Source organism: Charadrius vociferus, unplaced genomic scaffold (assembly GCF_000708025.1).
Source record: "Charadrius vociferus isolate BGI_N301 unplaced genomic scaffold, ASM70802v2 scaffold88, whole genome shotgun sequence".
Lineage (NCBI taxonomy): Eukaryota > Metazoa > Chordata > Aves > Charadriiformes > Charadriidae > Charadrius > Charadrius vociferus.
Window position 1 is genome coordinate 3115351 of NW_009649619.1, and position 13320 is coordinate 3128670.

The 13320-nt window shown below is 40.7% G+C and overlaps 2 protein-coding genes across 2 annotated transcripts in view; one reads left to right on the forward strand and one right to left on the reverse strand.

Moving 5' to 3' along the window:
• The window catches only part of GRPEL1 (GrpE-like 1, mitochondrial (E. coli)), a 110464-nt gene extending 104277 nt beyond the window's left edge, over positions 1-6187 (forward strand). The window contains exons 2-4 of the mRNA XM_009890551.1: positions 838-1006; positions 2574-2655; positions 4958-6187. Coding sequence (XP_009888853.1) covers positions 838-1006; positions 2574-2655; positions 4958-5304 — 598 coding nt within the window. The 3' untranslated portion in view covers positions 5305-6187. The remainder of the gene's footprint in view (positions 1-837; positions 1007-2573; positions 2656-4957) is intronic.
• A 5285-nt stretch (positions 6188-11472) lies between these two features.
• Positions 11473-13320, reverse strand: part of TADA2B (transcriptional adaptor 2B) — a 3813-nt gene continuing 1965 nt past the window's right edge. The window contains exon 2 of the mRNA XM_009890552.1: positions 11473-12465. Coding sequence (XP_009888854.1) covers positions 11473-12465 — 993 coding nt within the window. The remainder of the gene's footprint in view (positions 12466-13320) is intronic.

The following is a 13320-nucleotide window of genomic DNA, read 5'->3' on the forward strand; positions in this document are numbered from 1 at the left end:
CGGGCCCGCCGCCCCTCCGCCGGGGACCCCCTTCTTACAGCCGGGACGGGCTGGTGCCGGCCCCCCATCCCCCGCCGCCCTTAGCTGGCTTTCCTGATCCTCCCCTGGGAGAGTGGCCCGGCCAGGCCTTGCGGGGCCTTCCTGGCCCGGTCTTGAATCTGAAGGCCTCCAGGCCCGAGGTGTGGATGTGGTGTGCAGGGATCCGAGGCCTTTTGTCATTGCGGCACGGATTCACCCGCCTCGTCCGTGAACAGCTTTGCTCAGGTAGCTCAGCTAGTTCAGCCTGAGAAATGTTAAGAATAGATAAATAGTCATCTTCGTGGAGACTGGCCCCTTCTTGACGTGATATTTGGGATATCGCAATGAGATACAGCAGTGATACAGAAGGCACTTTTCTGTTGCTCCGTAGCAATTGGCGGCCAACCATTGCTCTCGTTGGTGTGTGTTCTGGGAGACTGTTGGAGGCGATTGCATCACATAAACTAGGTTTGCTTCCTGATAAGAGTACTGTACTGAAAACCAGCTCATATTGCCTTTAAAAGTGCTACGACTTTAGAAACTGAATATAATGGACACTTAGAAGCTGCTGCTCAGTGGTTGTTATCTTGCAGTAAAGTTATTTTTTGCAACAGTTTAGATGGGCTAACTTCAGTTACTTCTGATGAAAGGTTCTGCAAACAGTTTTCACAGACCTAGAATTGTTGTATTCATTTGTGCTTTAATGTGAGAATTTTGATGGACATTGATGTGTCAAATAAAGTGCCCAGTATGTCCAGAAAATGCTAATATCTTACAAATTAAACAACTTATTAATATCTCCAAATGTTTTTGCTTTAGGACTTCTCCACGACTGCTTTGTGTAGCAACACAACAGAAAAATACTGGCCAGAACTTGGAAGAGGACCAGAATCAGAGCCAAAATGAGCAGAAGGTTGAACCCAGCTCTGCTGAAAAAATGTTAACTGAAGAAAAGGCCAAACTGGAAGAACAACTAAAAGAAGTTACTGTAAGTGTCTTTTGGTCATCAGATTGCATACTGTACAAACTGCATACCTAAGAATGTCCATTATGAGTTCTCAGTGAGCAATCTTGATACAGTCATGTGACTGCTGTTTAGTTGTTGAATGAAAACCTGCAAATTGATAATTTCTTTAAACTTAAGCGTAGATGTACTACAAGACCTGAGATGCATCCCTGGTCCAAAATTAAGACTTTTTGAATAGTTTCTGATTTCTGGGTGGAATTGGACCTTCTCCAGTCTGAAAATTTGTTACTGAGTTTTGCTGACTTCAGTTTGCTTAGGTTTTGCTCACTGGAGAAATAATCTTTGGAAGCCCGTGGAAGGGGTTGAGTGTGTCTTTGATGTGTATACTTGTGTATGCTAAGAGTAGGCTTTCTGAAAACAGCTGCTGATTTTTCAAAGGTCAGGGTGAATGATGCTTAGATTTTGTATAATAGTGTACTTATTACATACTTCAGAAGTGGAAGTTTCAAACCTTCTCTGTTGGAGAGCCCTTCAAACACAAGGCTGAAGCGTCATGTTCTCTCTGACTGGCCTAACGTATCTTGCATTCTTTCCTGTGTGTGACTTCAGCAGAGGGTGAAGAATGCCCTGAGAGGTAGAAGGTGTGGATTAAACAAAGGTGTTTTTCTTCTGGATGAGTGCTTTTTATAAAATGTCTTTCTAGAGCATTTGAGACTTTGAGAGGTAGCTCAGAACCTTCTATAGAAGCAGCACCTACGGATCACAAGTGCATTGAGTTTCCTTTCTATTGCCCTTCCCAAAGCACTGAAGGACAAAGCCGAGATGTCATTTAGCATCTCTGTTGACAGCATTTGCTATTGGCTACCTAACATGGCCCTTCAGTCAACTCGTTGACTATTTTTATTCTGTTTTTAGATTCTTCACTAGCATGTGAAGGTCAAGCATATTTAGAGTGGAAGCTGAGCATGGAGTTCTGGGTTAGGTGGTGAAGCACTCAACCTGAAGTGCCTGAGTTTCACTGAATTTCATTCTTAGTACATCTGCTGCTAGCCATACGGCTAGGAATGGACCAAAACTTAACCTGAACAACAGAGAAAGACTTCATAGTGTATAAAGTTCGAAGTAACTGGAGGATGCTCTGTGGTATGTATGGAGAGAGAAGAGATGGTTTGACAGTCATAACTGGGTTGAATCTCATTTGCCATAGTGTCAAAATACCTTATGACTGATGAAGGTTTTCTGCGAACACACATCAGAAAAAACAGAAATTTTTGATTCATACAACTTGATATATCCGTAGAGTTAAAATTTTCTTCCAGCTAATCTGTTGACAAATACTGAGTCTGGAAACCACTCTTATTTCCTTTCCCTCACTTCTGTCTGCACTAAAGTGAAGCAAACATCTGCCTTGGTAGGAAGGATGCTGTGATAATTGGCACATTGTCTTCAGATTATTCATTAGATGGTGGGTTTAGGCTATGTAACTGTTTAAAATGCTGTTTTATACTGAATATGCTGTTTTGAATTATTGTCAACTATCCAACCACCTGGAATGAAATGTTTTCTGTTACTGGTTTTTCTTTTTTAGGACAAGTACAAGCGTGCCTTGGCAGATGCAGAAAACGTGAGGCAAAGAAGCCAGAAACTGGTAGAAGAGGCAAAGTTATATGGTCAGTGGAGGCTCCTTTTGTGTATACTCATAAGACCCAGGAAATGCAAAGCCTCAGCAAATTGAGCTGACTGGCCCACAGTTTTGACAAGTTGTACTTCCCAGTGATTCTGACTACTTGGTTAAAAATTGTATTTGAGGCAGAGAGGTTTGAACGGTTCCTCACTTTGCATCAGAACTGTAATCATCTCGTTAAACAAGGGCAAGACTTAAACTGCTAAAGCCAACAACTTGATTTTTTTTTTTTTTTTTAAGTTTGGTGTCTGATTTCCTGAAGTTTGCCTTTTTCGCGCACTTTGGTCTTGGAACTGACTGCAAAAACCTGAACCAAGAGCATGGAACACTAGCTTTCTTCCTGGCTTGGGTTTTTTTGTTCTTGGTGTTTATTTGGGGTTTGGTTATTTTGGGGGGGTTTGGGTTTTTTTTATTATTTATTTTTATTTTTTGGCCTTTTATATTTGAATAACTTTTCTGTTCTGTTGAAGGCCATATCTTTCAATTAGAAATAATACATTTAGGTGGGTGGATTCTTTTCAGTGGTAGGAATGTAGGGTCACTGGCTACGAGGAGTGCTAGAAACATATCTTTCTTCAAGAGCCAGGCTACTGACAACTGATTTAGCTTTTTGACAGTCCAAACACAAATCTGTAAAACAGAAATTGTATGCAAATGCTGCAGCAGAAGAGTGCTATATCATCTTGGTGTTTGACTGTCACTCTGGCTTGAGAACTGAGTTGGCTGTTTTTGCCACACACTATACACAGCTGTATAGTTTAATTCTGAATGCAGAAGTTTTAATTTCTGAATACAGGGTCTTCGGTTAATGTGTACTGTAAGAAAAAGCATTTTTCAGTTACATAGTATTCTTGTACTGTTTTCATGGATGTTTGAATGCTTCATCCTGGAGTTGATTTTCAATAAGCATTGTATCACTAATATGCTACTTCGTGCAGAAGGGCTTTCAGTCATGTCTGAGATGCTACAATAGAAATAAACATTCAAACAAAATTTATTGTGAAAACTAAATTACAGGTAATCTGCATGTGTAAGTTTTATCATTTGTACATGACTGCTTTTGCTGTTGAAGGAGGAGAAACTAATTTCTGAGATTTGCATAAATTCACAGAGAAGCAGTCCCAGGTATCTGCAGAGATGACAAGCAAAACAAAAAAAAAAGAGCAAACCAAAATATCACCTTCTGAAGAGTTTGATTATTTGGTTTGATCCAGATTACTAGACAACAGGTTAATCTGTGTTTGGGACACTTCAACCCTAACCATAGTTCTAGGTTTAATTTAAAACCTTGTTTCATTTGTTCATCTTTTTGGAACTACTTGGTCACTGTTAGTTACTGTTCTATGAAGAGCTCTATAAAGAACTCCACAGAGTTGTGCAGTTTTTAAAGTGACCCTTTCCTGAGAACTAGCTGATCCCTACAGATTTTGCAAGGTGCTTCTGTAGGGTTTTTTTTGTTTAAACCAAAGACTTGGCCTCTGGTAATGCTCATATTGCTTCTTGGTAAGGAAGAAAAACATCTAAAATGTAAGCGAGAATTGTCATTGGCTTACCTCTATGTAGAAATGTGTTATTCTGCTGAATCTTTTTGATTTTTCGTCATCTCTAGAGACAGTTTGCCTTAAGTGAGATTAGTCCAGATTCTTTTAGTGTGAGTCAGAGAACACCTTCAGGACATGAGGACATGGACTATCATTAGCTTAGGAATTGCTTGGTCTTTACAAGGCACAGCGTCTGATGTGAAAGTGGTTTGTATTGGGAAGGAAAGGTGTGAGTTCTTTTTGTTCAAAGAAGAATCCCTGTTCATCTCTTGGACTCCTCATCACTCTGACTATATGATTTTTCTTCTGCTAATATCTTTAGCGCATCAGAAAGGGTAGGAATAGGGCAACATAATGCTTTGAACTTTAGGAGAATCCCAGGATGAGAGACATGACGAAACTACATTAAGCCATCTGAAGGTTTTGGTAACTTCAGTTAGAATTTTAAGTGTTAATGTCAGGCCATCAGCATAGCTTTAGGTCTTTTAAGTATTAAATTGAAATACAATTTTTCCATAGAACCAGAGGAGATGGTGTGGATTTCAAGGTATCTATAATAGTTCTGTATCATCAAGTAAAATTGGGAAGGACATTTTACCTCAAATGTTTACACTACCACAGATCTTGTTAAAAATCTAAAAGAGTACAGATTATTGCTGAGGTTTTGCGGCTATGTTTGGTTGGGGTTTTTTAACGCTTGTTTCTCTCAGTGGACTAATGCCAGTCCCTTCTCTTATTTCCTTTTAGGGATTCAGAGCTTCTGTAAGGACTTACTAGAAGTTGCAGACATTTTGGAGAAAGCAACAGAAAGTGTTCCAAAAGAAGAAATTAAGGATGAAAATCCTCACCTGAAGAGCTTATATGAAGGTCTTGTTATGACAGAAGTACAGATTCAAAAAGTGTTTAAAAAACATGGCCTGCTCAGACTGAATCCTGTCGGAGCCAAGTTCGATCCCTACGAACACGAAGCACTGTTCCATGCTCCCATGGAAGGGAAGGAGCCTGGCACTATTGCATTAGTATCCAAGATTGGCTATAAGCTGCACGGGCGTACACTGCGGCCTGCCTTGGTGGGTGTTGTGAAAGACGCTTAGCTGCTTAATCTGAGAATTTAAAATGCCATACAACTATTAAACAGCTGGATGGTTTTTCTCTTACACCATGCTTTCCTCATTCCTCTGCCCCCTGAGAGGTTTAAATAAATTGGCTGAGGTCTTCTAGTGAAAATGAAGCAACCGATGAAATTCTCCTGCTTAGTGGCCTTCAACATCACTGTTCATAAGCTCTCTTCTTAAGTGTGAAATACAAGAGCCATTAAGCCCTCTAATGCTTTAGATATTAGATAGCATTTTACAACTGTTGTTACAGAAGGTGCACTAAATTGAAAAGAATGAAATGCTCACAAGAATTTTCCAGTCTCACATTTATCACGATGTGTTGATTGAAAATTCAAATAATGGTTCAAACACTTCCTTTTGTTTTGTAGAGTCCAACATTGCAGAAGTGGGTGAAGTAGTACAAATAACCTGTTTTCTGCAAGCATCCATCAGCTTTTACACACAGATGTGATAAATGCCCTTTTTTGTCTATTCAGAAATAATCTCTCAACAACTGAAATTGAAACATTTGTGAATTCTGACTGTAAATAAAAGGCAATGAAGAGTAGATATCTTTTGTAATTGTCCAACCCTTTTTATTCTGTAGTAATATTGACTCAAGAAAACCATCTAATACTTGTATGGCATTGAAGAACCAATAGAATTTATCCTATCTCTGGATTTTTAATTTAATATTGTATAAATTGGTTTAAACAATTTTGATAGTCTTGTAACTTCCAAGCTTTACAATCAGTTTGTTATGCAAACTGTAGTTACAACCCTGCTGAAAGCCAGAATTCCCAAAGAAGCGAGTAGCTGAGAGTTTGGTATATACTGTGTTTTAGAATTACATAAATAATTGCATGTAAGTGGCTCAAACAAAAACGTGAACTTAGTTTCATCTTCATTTCTTGCATTTACTCAGCTTGGATCTTAAGTTGCAACACAACTTTTCCCATACGCAGCACTTGCCATGTCTAACTCCAGCTGCTGCTCCCAATCCTGCAGAATCGGGCTAAAATACAATACATGATTAACTGAATGTTTTGTCCTGCATTTGGCTGGTCCCCTGGATAGGAGTGGATGGAACTTGGCAAATTACACAACTGACAAAGCATCTGTCCTCTTGTATCCTCAAAGCCCATACATTTAACACACAGGACAGAAAGTTCAAACTTCTGCATGTTATTAGGACCTGTTAAACAGTAAGTACTTCTGAATTTTTCACCCTTGTTTCTGGTTGTCTTGGATTAAGGAGCTTCTTACCTTAAGGTCAAGTATTGATTATTTTTGTTTGGTTCAGATGCAGAGTTGCCAACAGCTTACTGAACACTAGACCTCATGGTGAGAAGTCATTACTTGCTCCTTGAGACTTTTTTCCAGTGCTGGTTTGCCTCATGGGAATCAGACAGTTAACTAGGAACAACCTAAGTGCATACTACTGTTTGGGGATTAGTTGTGTTTAAGGATTCTTTCATTCTTTCTCAATTCTAAGAAAGAAAATCAGTGCTGTGACTGGGCAGGGGAGGGAGCCTAACTTTTTTTGTGTGTAAGACAACTACAGCGTTCATTTTTTTTAATTAATCAAGTACAGGGATGAAAGGGGAAAGATTGAGTGTAAAACTACAGGGGAAAAAAAGGGATTCCCCATACTTGAATTTGGAAGTAACTTCCTTCCATCTGGGCTAGAGCACGCTGTAGCTGAGTGAAATAGGATTGAACAGTTTTCTTGCACGTTGATTGGAATCTGTGTTCAACTACTACACCGTAAAGGGACAAGGGTCAATTTATGTACCTTTTAAACAACTGTCATGTGTTGTTCAGCCCTCTCCCAACCCCTCTGGATCTAAACTAAATCTCATAACAACTTCATTTATACATATTTTTTTTCGGTAGAGCATTTAAAACAAATCTTAGCAGATTAAGATTTTGTTAATGGTCTTCCCAGGGCCTCACACAAACTGTCTTTTTTGGACTACATTACTTCATTCAGGGTGTTCCTAAACACAAGTTACTGTTAAATGATAGCACAAGACGCAAACTAGTATCTTTAAAGATGATAACTATAATCTCATTTAAGTGGTTCCTTTTCCTCTGTCTGCCCTTTCAGAGAAGCTTTCAGCCTGGAGAGCTTCAGTGTTTACTGAGAGCTCAAACGACCTGTGCACTCTGCCGTACAACAGTAGGAAGCACTGAAGAAATCAAAGAACAGAGGGAGGTGGTTCTGGAATTTAAGCATAAGAGCAGCCAACAAAGCTACCACCAGTATCTCTGGTTTAGCTATTTCACAAAGACCACTTCTTCACCCATTTAGGTAAAATGCATCTCCATTTGTTATTGCAAAGACTTAAGCCATTTCCCTCATTACGCAAGCTACGTTACCATTAAATCAATAATGGAAAGAAACTTTAATACAAGTTTATTTACCAATATACAATGCAAAAACCTAGTAAAATGCTGAGTGTGCATAACATCAGTTAGCTTTTACATGATTTCAGCACAGGCATTTGTGTGTCTGGCACAGCTACACCAGTACACTATTCAAATGAGTGCAACATTCCCTTTAAGGAAGCAGCTGATGAGCTGAACATGCTCACCAGGTACCTTCCTTCACAGTATTTAACGTGTCATCACCTAAGAGCAACTGGGGCACATGCAAAACCATTTTGCAAGAAGAGATAGTAAACCAGAAGGACTGATGAAATCCCTTAAAGTTGCAAAGAAATTTGATGCAGCCGCCACACAAGAGAATAATGGCAGAGTGCTTAGTCTGTGTGATGTACAAGGCAGATTATGGTCAAAGATGCGTGCAAACCTACTAACGCTGTTTTTAATGCTTGCTGGGACTGCAACAGAACATAGGGCAGGAGGGTCTGCATCCAGAATACTCTAAACAAGCCCTTCTGCACTGGGTAGCACACACAGAATGGAGATGAATGCTTCCTTGTTACCTAGTGAGCAAATACTACTGTAAAACATCACTGGGACTGGACTGATTGAAGTAAACACACAGAATTAAAACAGACTTATTGCTGCCTCTATCAGTAGCAGATCAGTATTTTGAACAGCTTATGGAGTGTCACTCTTTCATAGGCTTACATCAATGCTGTTAGGACAGATACTATCATTAGTAATATCTTTAATTAGAAAAGTCAAGAGCATTAAGCATATAAAACACTTTTTCATTAGCAACATGAAGGCGAGGTTATTCGTACAGTACAGGAAGCACTTCCAGATCTACAGAAGATACAAGTTGAAGAGCTCTTTGCCATGTTTTTTTTCTCAGCCCCTTCACCACAGAAGAGAAGCAGCGTAGCTCTAGTAAGTTGCTGGATTAACATAACTGCATCTCAACTTACAAACAAACAGACAAAAAAACAGCAGCTCATTACAAAGGAATGCTTATACTAAATCAGTTCCATCTGAAAATATGGAACAGCAGCATCCTCTAGTGCAAGTCACCTTTAAAATTAAAAGCATAGCTGACAATGAGACATTGCTTCTAGGGAAGCCCTTTCCAAGGGACTAGTATTTGCTAAAGCAAACATTTACCACCTTGAATTTGCTTGCAAGTATAAAATAAATATTGATATCCATATTTCTTACATTAAAAATACTTTATTTTACATTCATTTTGATGTTCAATAAGTTACGTCTAGCACCAAAGAAACATTTTGGAGGGGCTGAGGAATTAAGAAACTACAAAGTGTAAATGCAGAATTCACTTCAACATTTAAAATGACTCATTGGTGCCTAGATTATTTTTTAAGTTATTGTTCAGATGGGCAGACTATTGCTTCAGTTAAACTTAGATGTGCCAAAACAGTGTAGAAATATAAAAATCACAGATTTGAGAAAATAATAATTAAAAAAAACCCAACCCAATTCTTTTAAACTCTCAGCTACATGCAGAGTTGAGGCTCCAGAACACTATCGGTAATGGTATGTTATGGCAGTTAGGTTACAAGTTACAGGAAGAACCAAATTGCATAATTAGAATCCTAGAAAGAAAGACTGAGCTTCCTTTCCACAGGAGTAGGACAGAGAAAACAACCAAGGGTTTATACCTTATGAACTTGTGTGCTGTTTGTACGTGCATATAGGGTGGAAGTGGTTCTTCAAGCTACTCAGCACATTGCAGTTAGTTCCACTGCGGCCAAGGAGAGACAGTTTTGTCTCAAGTACTCCACAACAAGCCACTTACTTGCAGGTAAGCCAAACAAAGCGTTACATCCGAGAGGACATAGCCCTTACCTTTTCTGAAGGGACATAACATCACAAGCTCAAAAGAAAAAGGCACTAGAGTTTTGGTTTTTTCTTCCTTAGAAATGCTGGCTTTGTAATTGTACCCCTTTTATTCTGAACTCACTGGTAACACTATTTTGGTAATGCTGGATATATTAACTAAAACCCAGTTCTGATCAGTATACCTCTGCCAAGTTGCAGAATCAATACTGTTTTAAGATTTCATGGTATCCTCACTGACTACAGCCCAAAGCATCACACCAAGATGACGCTTCCAGTGCTTGCACTTGTTTGGAAGCCAGTCAAGTTCCATGTTTTGGCACACCTGCACTCCAGAAGACTTGCCCAACTGGCCTCAGATCACAGCTTCCTGCTTTGGACACCAGTAGAGAGGCTTAAGCACATGTAATGCTGTGCTGTCTTCCACGTGGCAACCACCAATTTTTATTCATTTGATTAAATACCAGCATGGGAATTTAAGGATGAAGTGAGTATAAAGATCCTTTTCTAGTCCTCCTTCAACATCTTTCCCTTAATCTGTAGATCTTACTGAAACAGTACTGTGGATGTGTTAGGTGCTGTGTTACGTCGTCAGCTGGTGCCTGTCGCAACCACCCAGTTGAGACTGTAGTCATGAGAGTTGTGACGAGTTAGCTCTCAAGGTGCGCTGTTCTCACTGCAGTGGGCTGCACTCACAGTTATACCATGTCAGTCAAGGTGTTTAGTCCGGTACGTTTCAAGTTATGTGCAATTAGAACCCTGCAATGGCTTGATTTACGGCTCCGTACTTTAGGACCACATTAGCTGTGCATTTTGATCTAATCTGTATCACTTCTCATTTTTGTTTTTTAAAACCAGTCTCAGTGATCGCTCTCTGTTTGAGCATCTCACTCCCTTTCCCTGTCCCTCCCAAAGTCATCAGAAGGAGGCAGCTTCACCTCCTCAGCCCATACAAGCTCAGAAGTTACAGATACCAAAGGAGGAGGAGTGGGCTCCCCCCACAAGAAGAAATGGTGATTTTGCTGCCTGGGGCTCCCCACCCCTGCAAGACAACTCGCTGCCTCTTTTCCCAAACCCCATTTCTGGCCCAAATGAGCCACTTCACAGTAGTGCTGACCCCTTCTGTGGAACAGAGCACCACAGCTGCCAGGTACTCCTCCTGCAACTTTGTGACTAATTAGTTAACATCAAAGCTTCAGTGGGGTCTGTTTCAGCAAAAACGCAGGTCAAAGCTGTATCTGGACCAGCTGGGTGTGAAAGTAGCTCTTCAAGAACCTTTTCCGCAGCACAAGTACCTGAAGACATCTCACCTACCTCATCCCTTTCCTTCCACTCCCTGTTACTCTGCCATATTCTCGACAGAAACTCTCACCCTGCTCTCCCAGCACCTTGGCTGTAGTTATTAAGGAGAATGTTCTGAAACCTTAGCGATGGTCACAAAAATCCCTGCTCAGCACGCTCCTGAGCTCAGGACTTTTGTAAGCTTCACTTTGCTGCCAGCATTACGCAAAAAAAAAAAAAAAAAGAGGGAGAAGAAAGTTTCATTTGCTGGAAACCATCTCCACCCTTCAAAAACACAAGCAAGGATTACACCAATATTAATTTGTCCAGCAGTAAGGAGTAAAGCACTCCAGGACTACTGGACTTGAATAAGTTCACATAAAAGAAATCTGTTCTAATTATGTACCAAAAGCAGTGAAATCCAATGTAGAAGTTTCACAATTAAGTATTTTCCATGATCCAAAGCAAAAGTCTATTTAAACCATGGATCATGAATACTGTGGGGGTTTATATTTTTGCTTTTTTTGTTTGTTTTTAAGTGACATAATTTCTGTATCTTTGGGGAGGGAAGGAAAAAAAATAACGGAGTCCTTGAAGCTATAACCGGCCTCTGCTGTGTTTTTTCACATCAGCTGAGTTTCATGAAGCATCCCTGGATATCCAACCACTTTCTGTGAGAAAGTTTAAAATCCTTTTCTTCAGTACCTTATCCAAGTAACTGGGAAGGCGACTCTTTGAAGGAATTCCTTGTCTTTTTTGGAGATGGTCTTTAATGATTATAGTTTTTACAGTCACATAACGTGCAGGACTCAAATTTAGAGAGCTGCAGAGCACCTTTTCCCGGTCCGATAAGAGTTCAAAGCCAGGCAGGTTTTCAATGGCAGCAAATTCACCCTCTTTACCGTCTTCTTTCCCTCTCTTGGAACTAGCTATATTTTTGTTCTCCTTCCTCTTTTCCCGTTTATGCCTGGCTGCCTCGTATTCTGCCGACTCTTCCATTTTGGTGATTCCATTTCGACGATACCGCTGCAGCTCCCGAATCTTTGCTCGAAGTATCCTCTCCTTGTGCATGTTCTCAAAGAAGTCTTCAAACTCCTTACAAGACATGAACTGGTACAGAGGCCTCAGTTTCAGCCTCAACTCCTTCTCTTCTTTTGTGATCTTCCGTTTAGGAGTTTTCTCCTTGTCCTTTTTATCCTTCCCCAGGAAGGCTGGTACCAAGTTATAGTCTCGTGCGATATTCTTCCGCCGTTGCCTCTCCTTCAGTTTCCTTACATACATGTCTACGTGAGCTCTTTTTAACTCTATTTCCACATCATCATCGTCATAGTTCACCGAAAGGCCACTGATCAGCGTCTCCGCATCTTGATCGTATTCGATCTCGTAGTCATCCCGAAGCGGCATGTATCCCAGCTGCTGCTGCTCAGCCACCGATATATCCAACGGTGGGAGTGGCGTGGTCAAGCTAGGAGAAAGCGGGCCGCCGCTGGGACACGTGTGATCCGTTACTCTGTTGGGAATAGTGTCAGGGATGCAGGCTTTTCCCAGGTTGCCATGGATATACATGCTCACATAGTGTTCCATCACCTCCTGAGGCGTTCGGGATGCTCCCACGTGAGCAGCCATGTCCTCCTAAATGGGAAATAAGGAGGAGCGATAAGATGATTCCCATTACATCTCCAGCATAACATGCAGTCAGGCAAGAGCACGACTTCTTCCCTGCTCCTCAAAAGCCAACTCGCAATGCCTAAACTTTTCTGGCAATACTGAAATTAGCCACGTTTCCATCAGATCTGCATTTTTAGCTCCAGATAAGTATTTCCAAGTGCAGAGGGGCACGTAAGCCACGAAAAGAGCACCAGGAACATCACTAAGGCAAGCTGCATCAGATCCTCTCGCTACAGGAACACACCACCGAGACAGTGGATCCACATCGTTGATTCCTGAGCATCCATTGCTCCCTCAAAAAGTCACCTTACCATCACCAGAAAGCTTCACAGCCCAAGCCAGCACTGAGATCACAACGTCGTTTGGATTTTGCTCATTTATATTGCATTGCTGAAGCACTTTTTTCAGAGCGATATAAAGAAAGATAGTATTTACAGCAAGAAAGGTGGTATTTACTCTTTTCTACTTAAGGACTGCAACAAGCTATAATGATGATAAACTTTTAAGATTTTTAGAAAGTCTTTATGTTCAATGAAGCAAAACATAATCAAGAGACAATGAATGAAACGATGATGCTTTTCACTGTTATTTTTTAAGAACGAGCCTGACCGTACAACATGCAGAAGGCAAGCAGCAAGTTTACAGCTGTGACATATTGAAGGAAAAGACACTCAGAAGAAAAGGGTATCACATCTGTAATACAGACAGGCTGCGGGGAAGGCACGGGCTGGAACTTAAGCTAGCGGCAGGTCCGAGAAGCCCGAAGCGCCCCTTTGACCAGCAGTCCTCCCGCAGGTCGCCCATGTAAAGGCCGCCAAC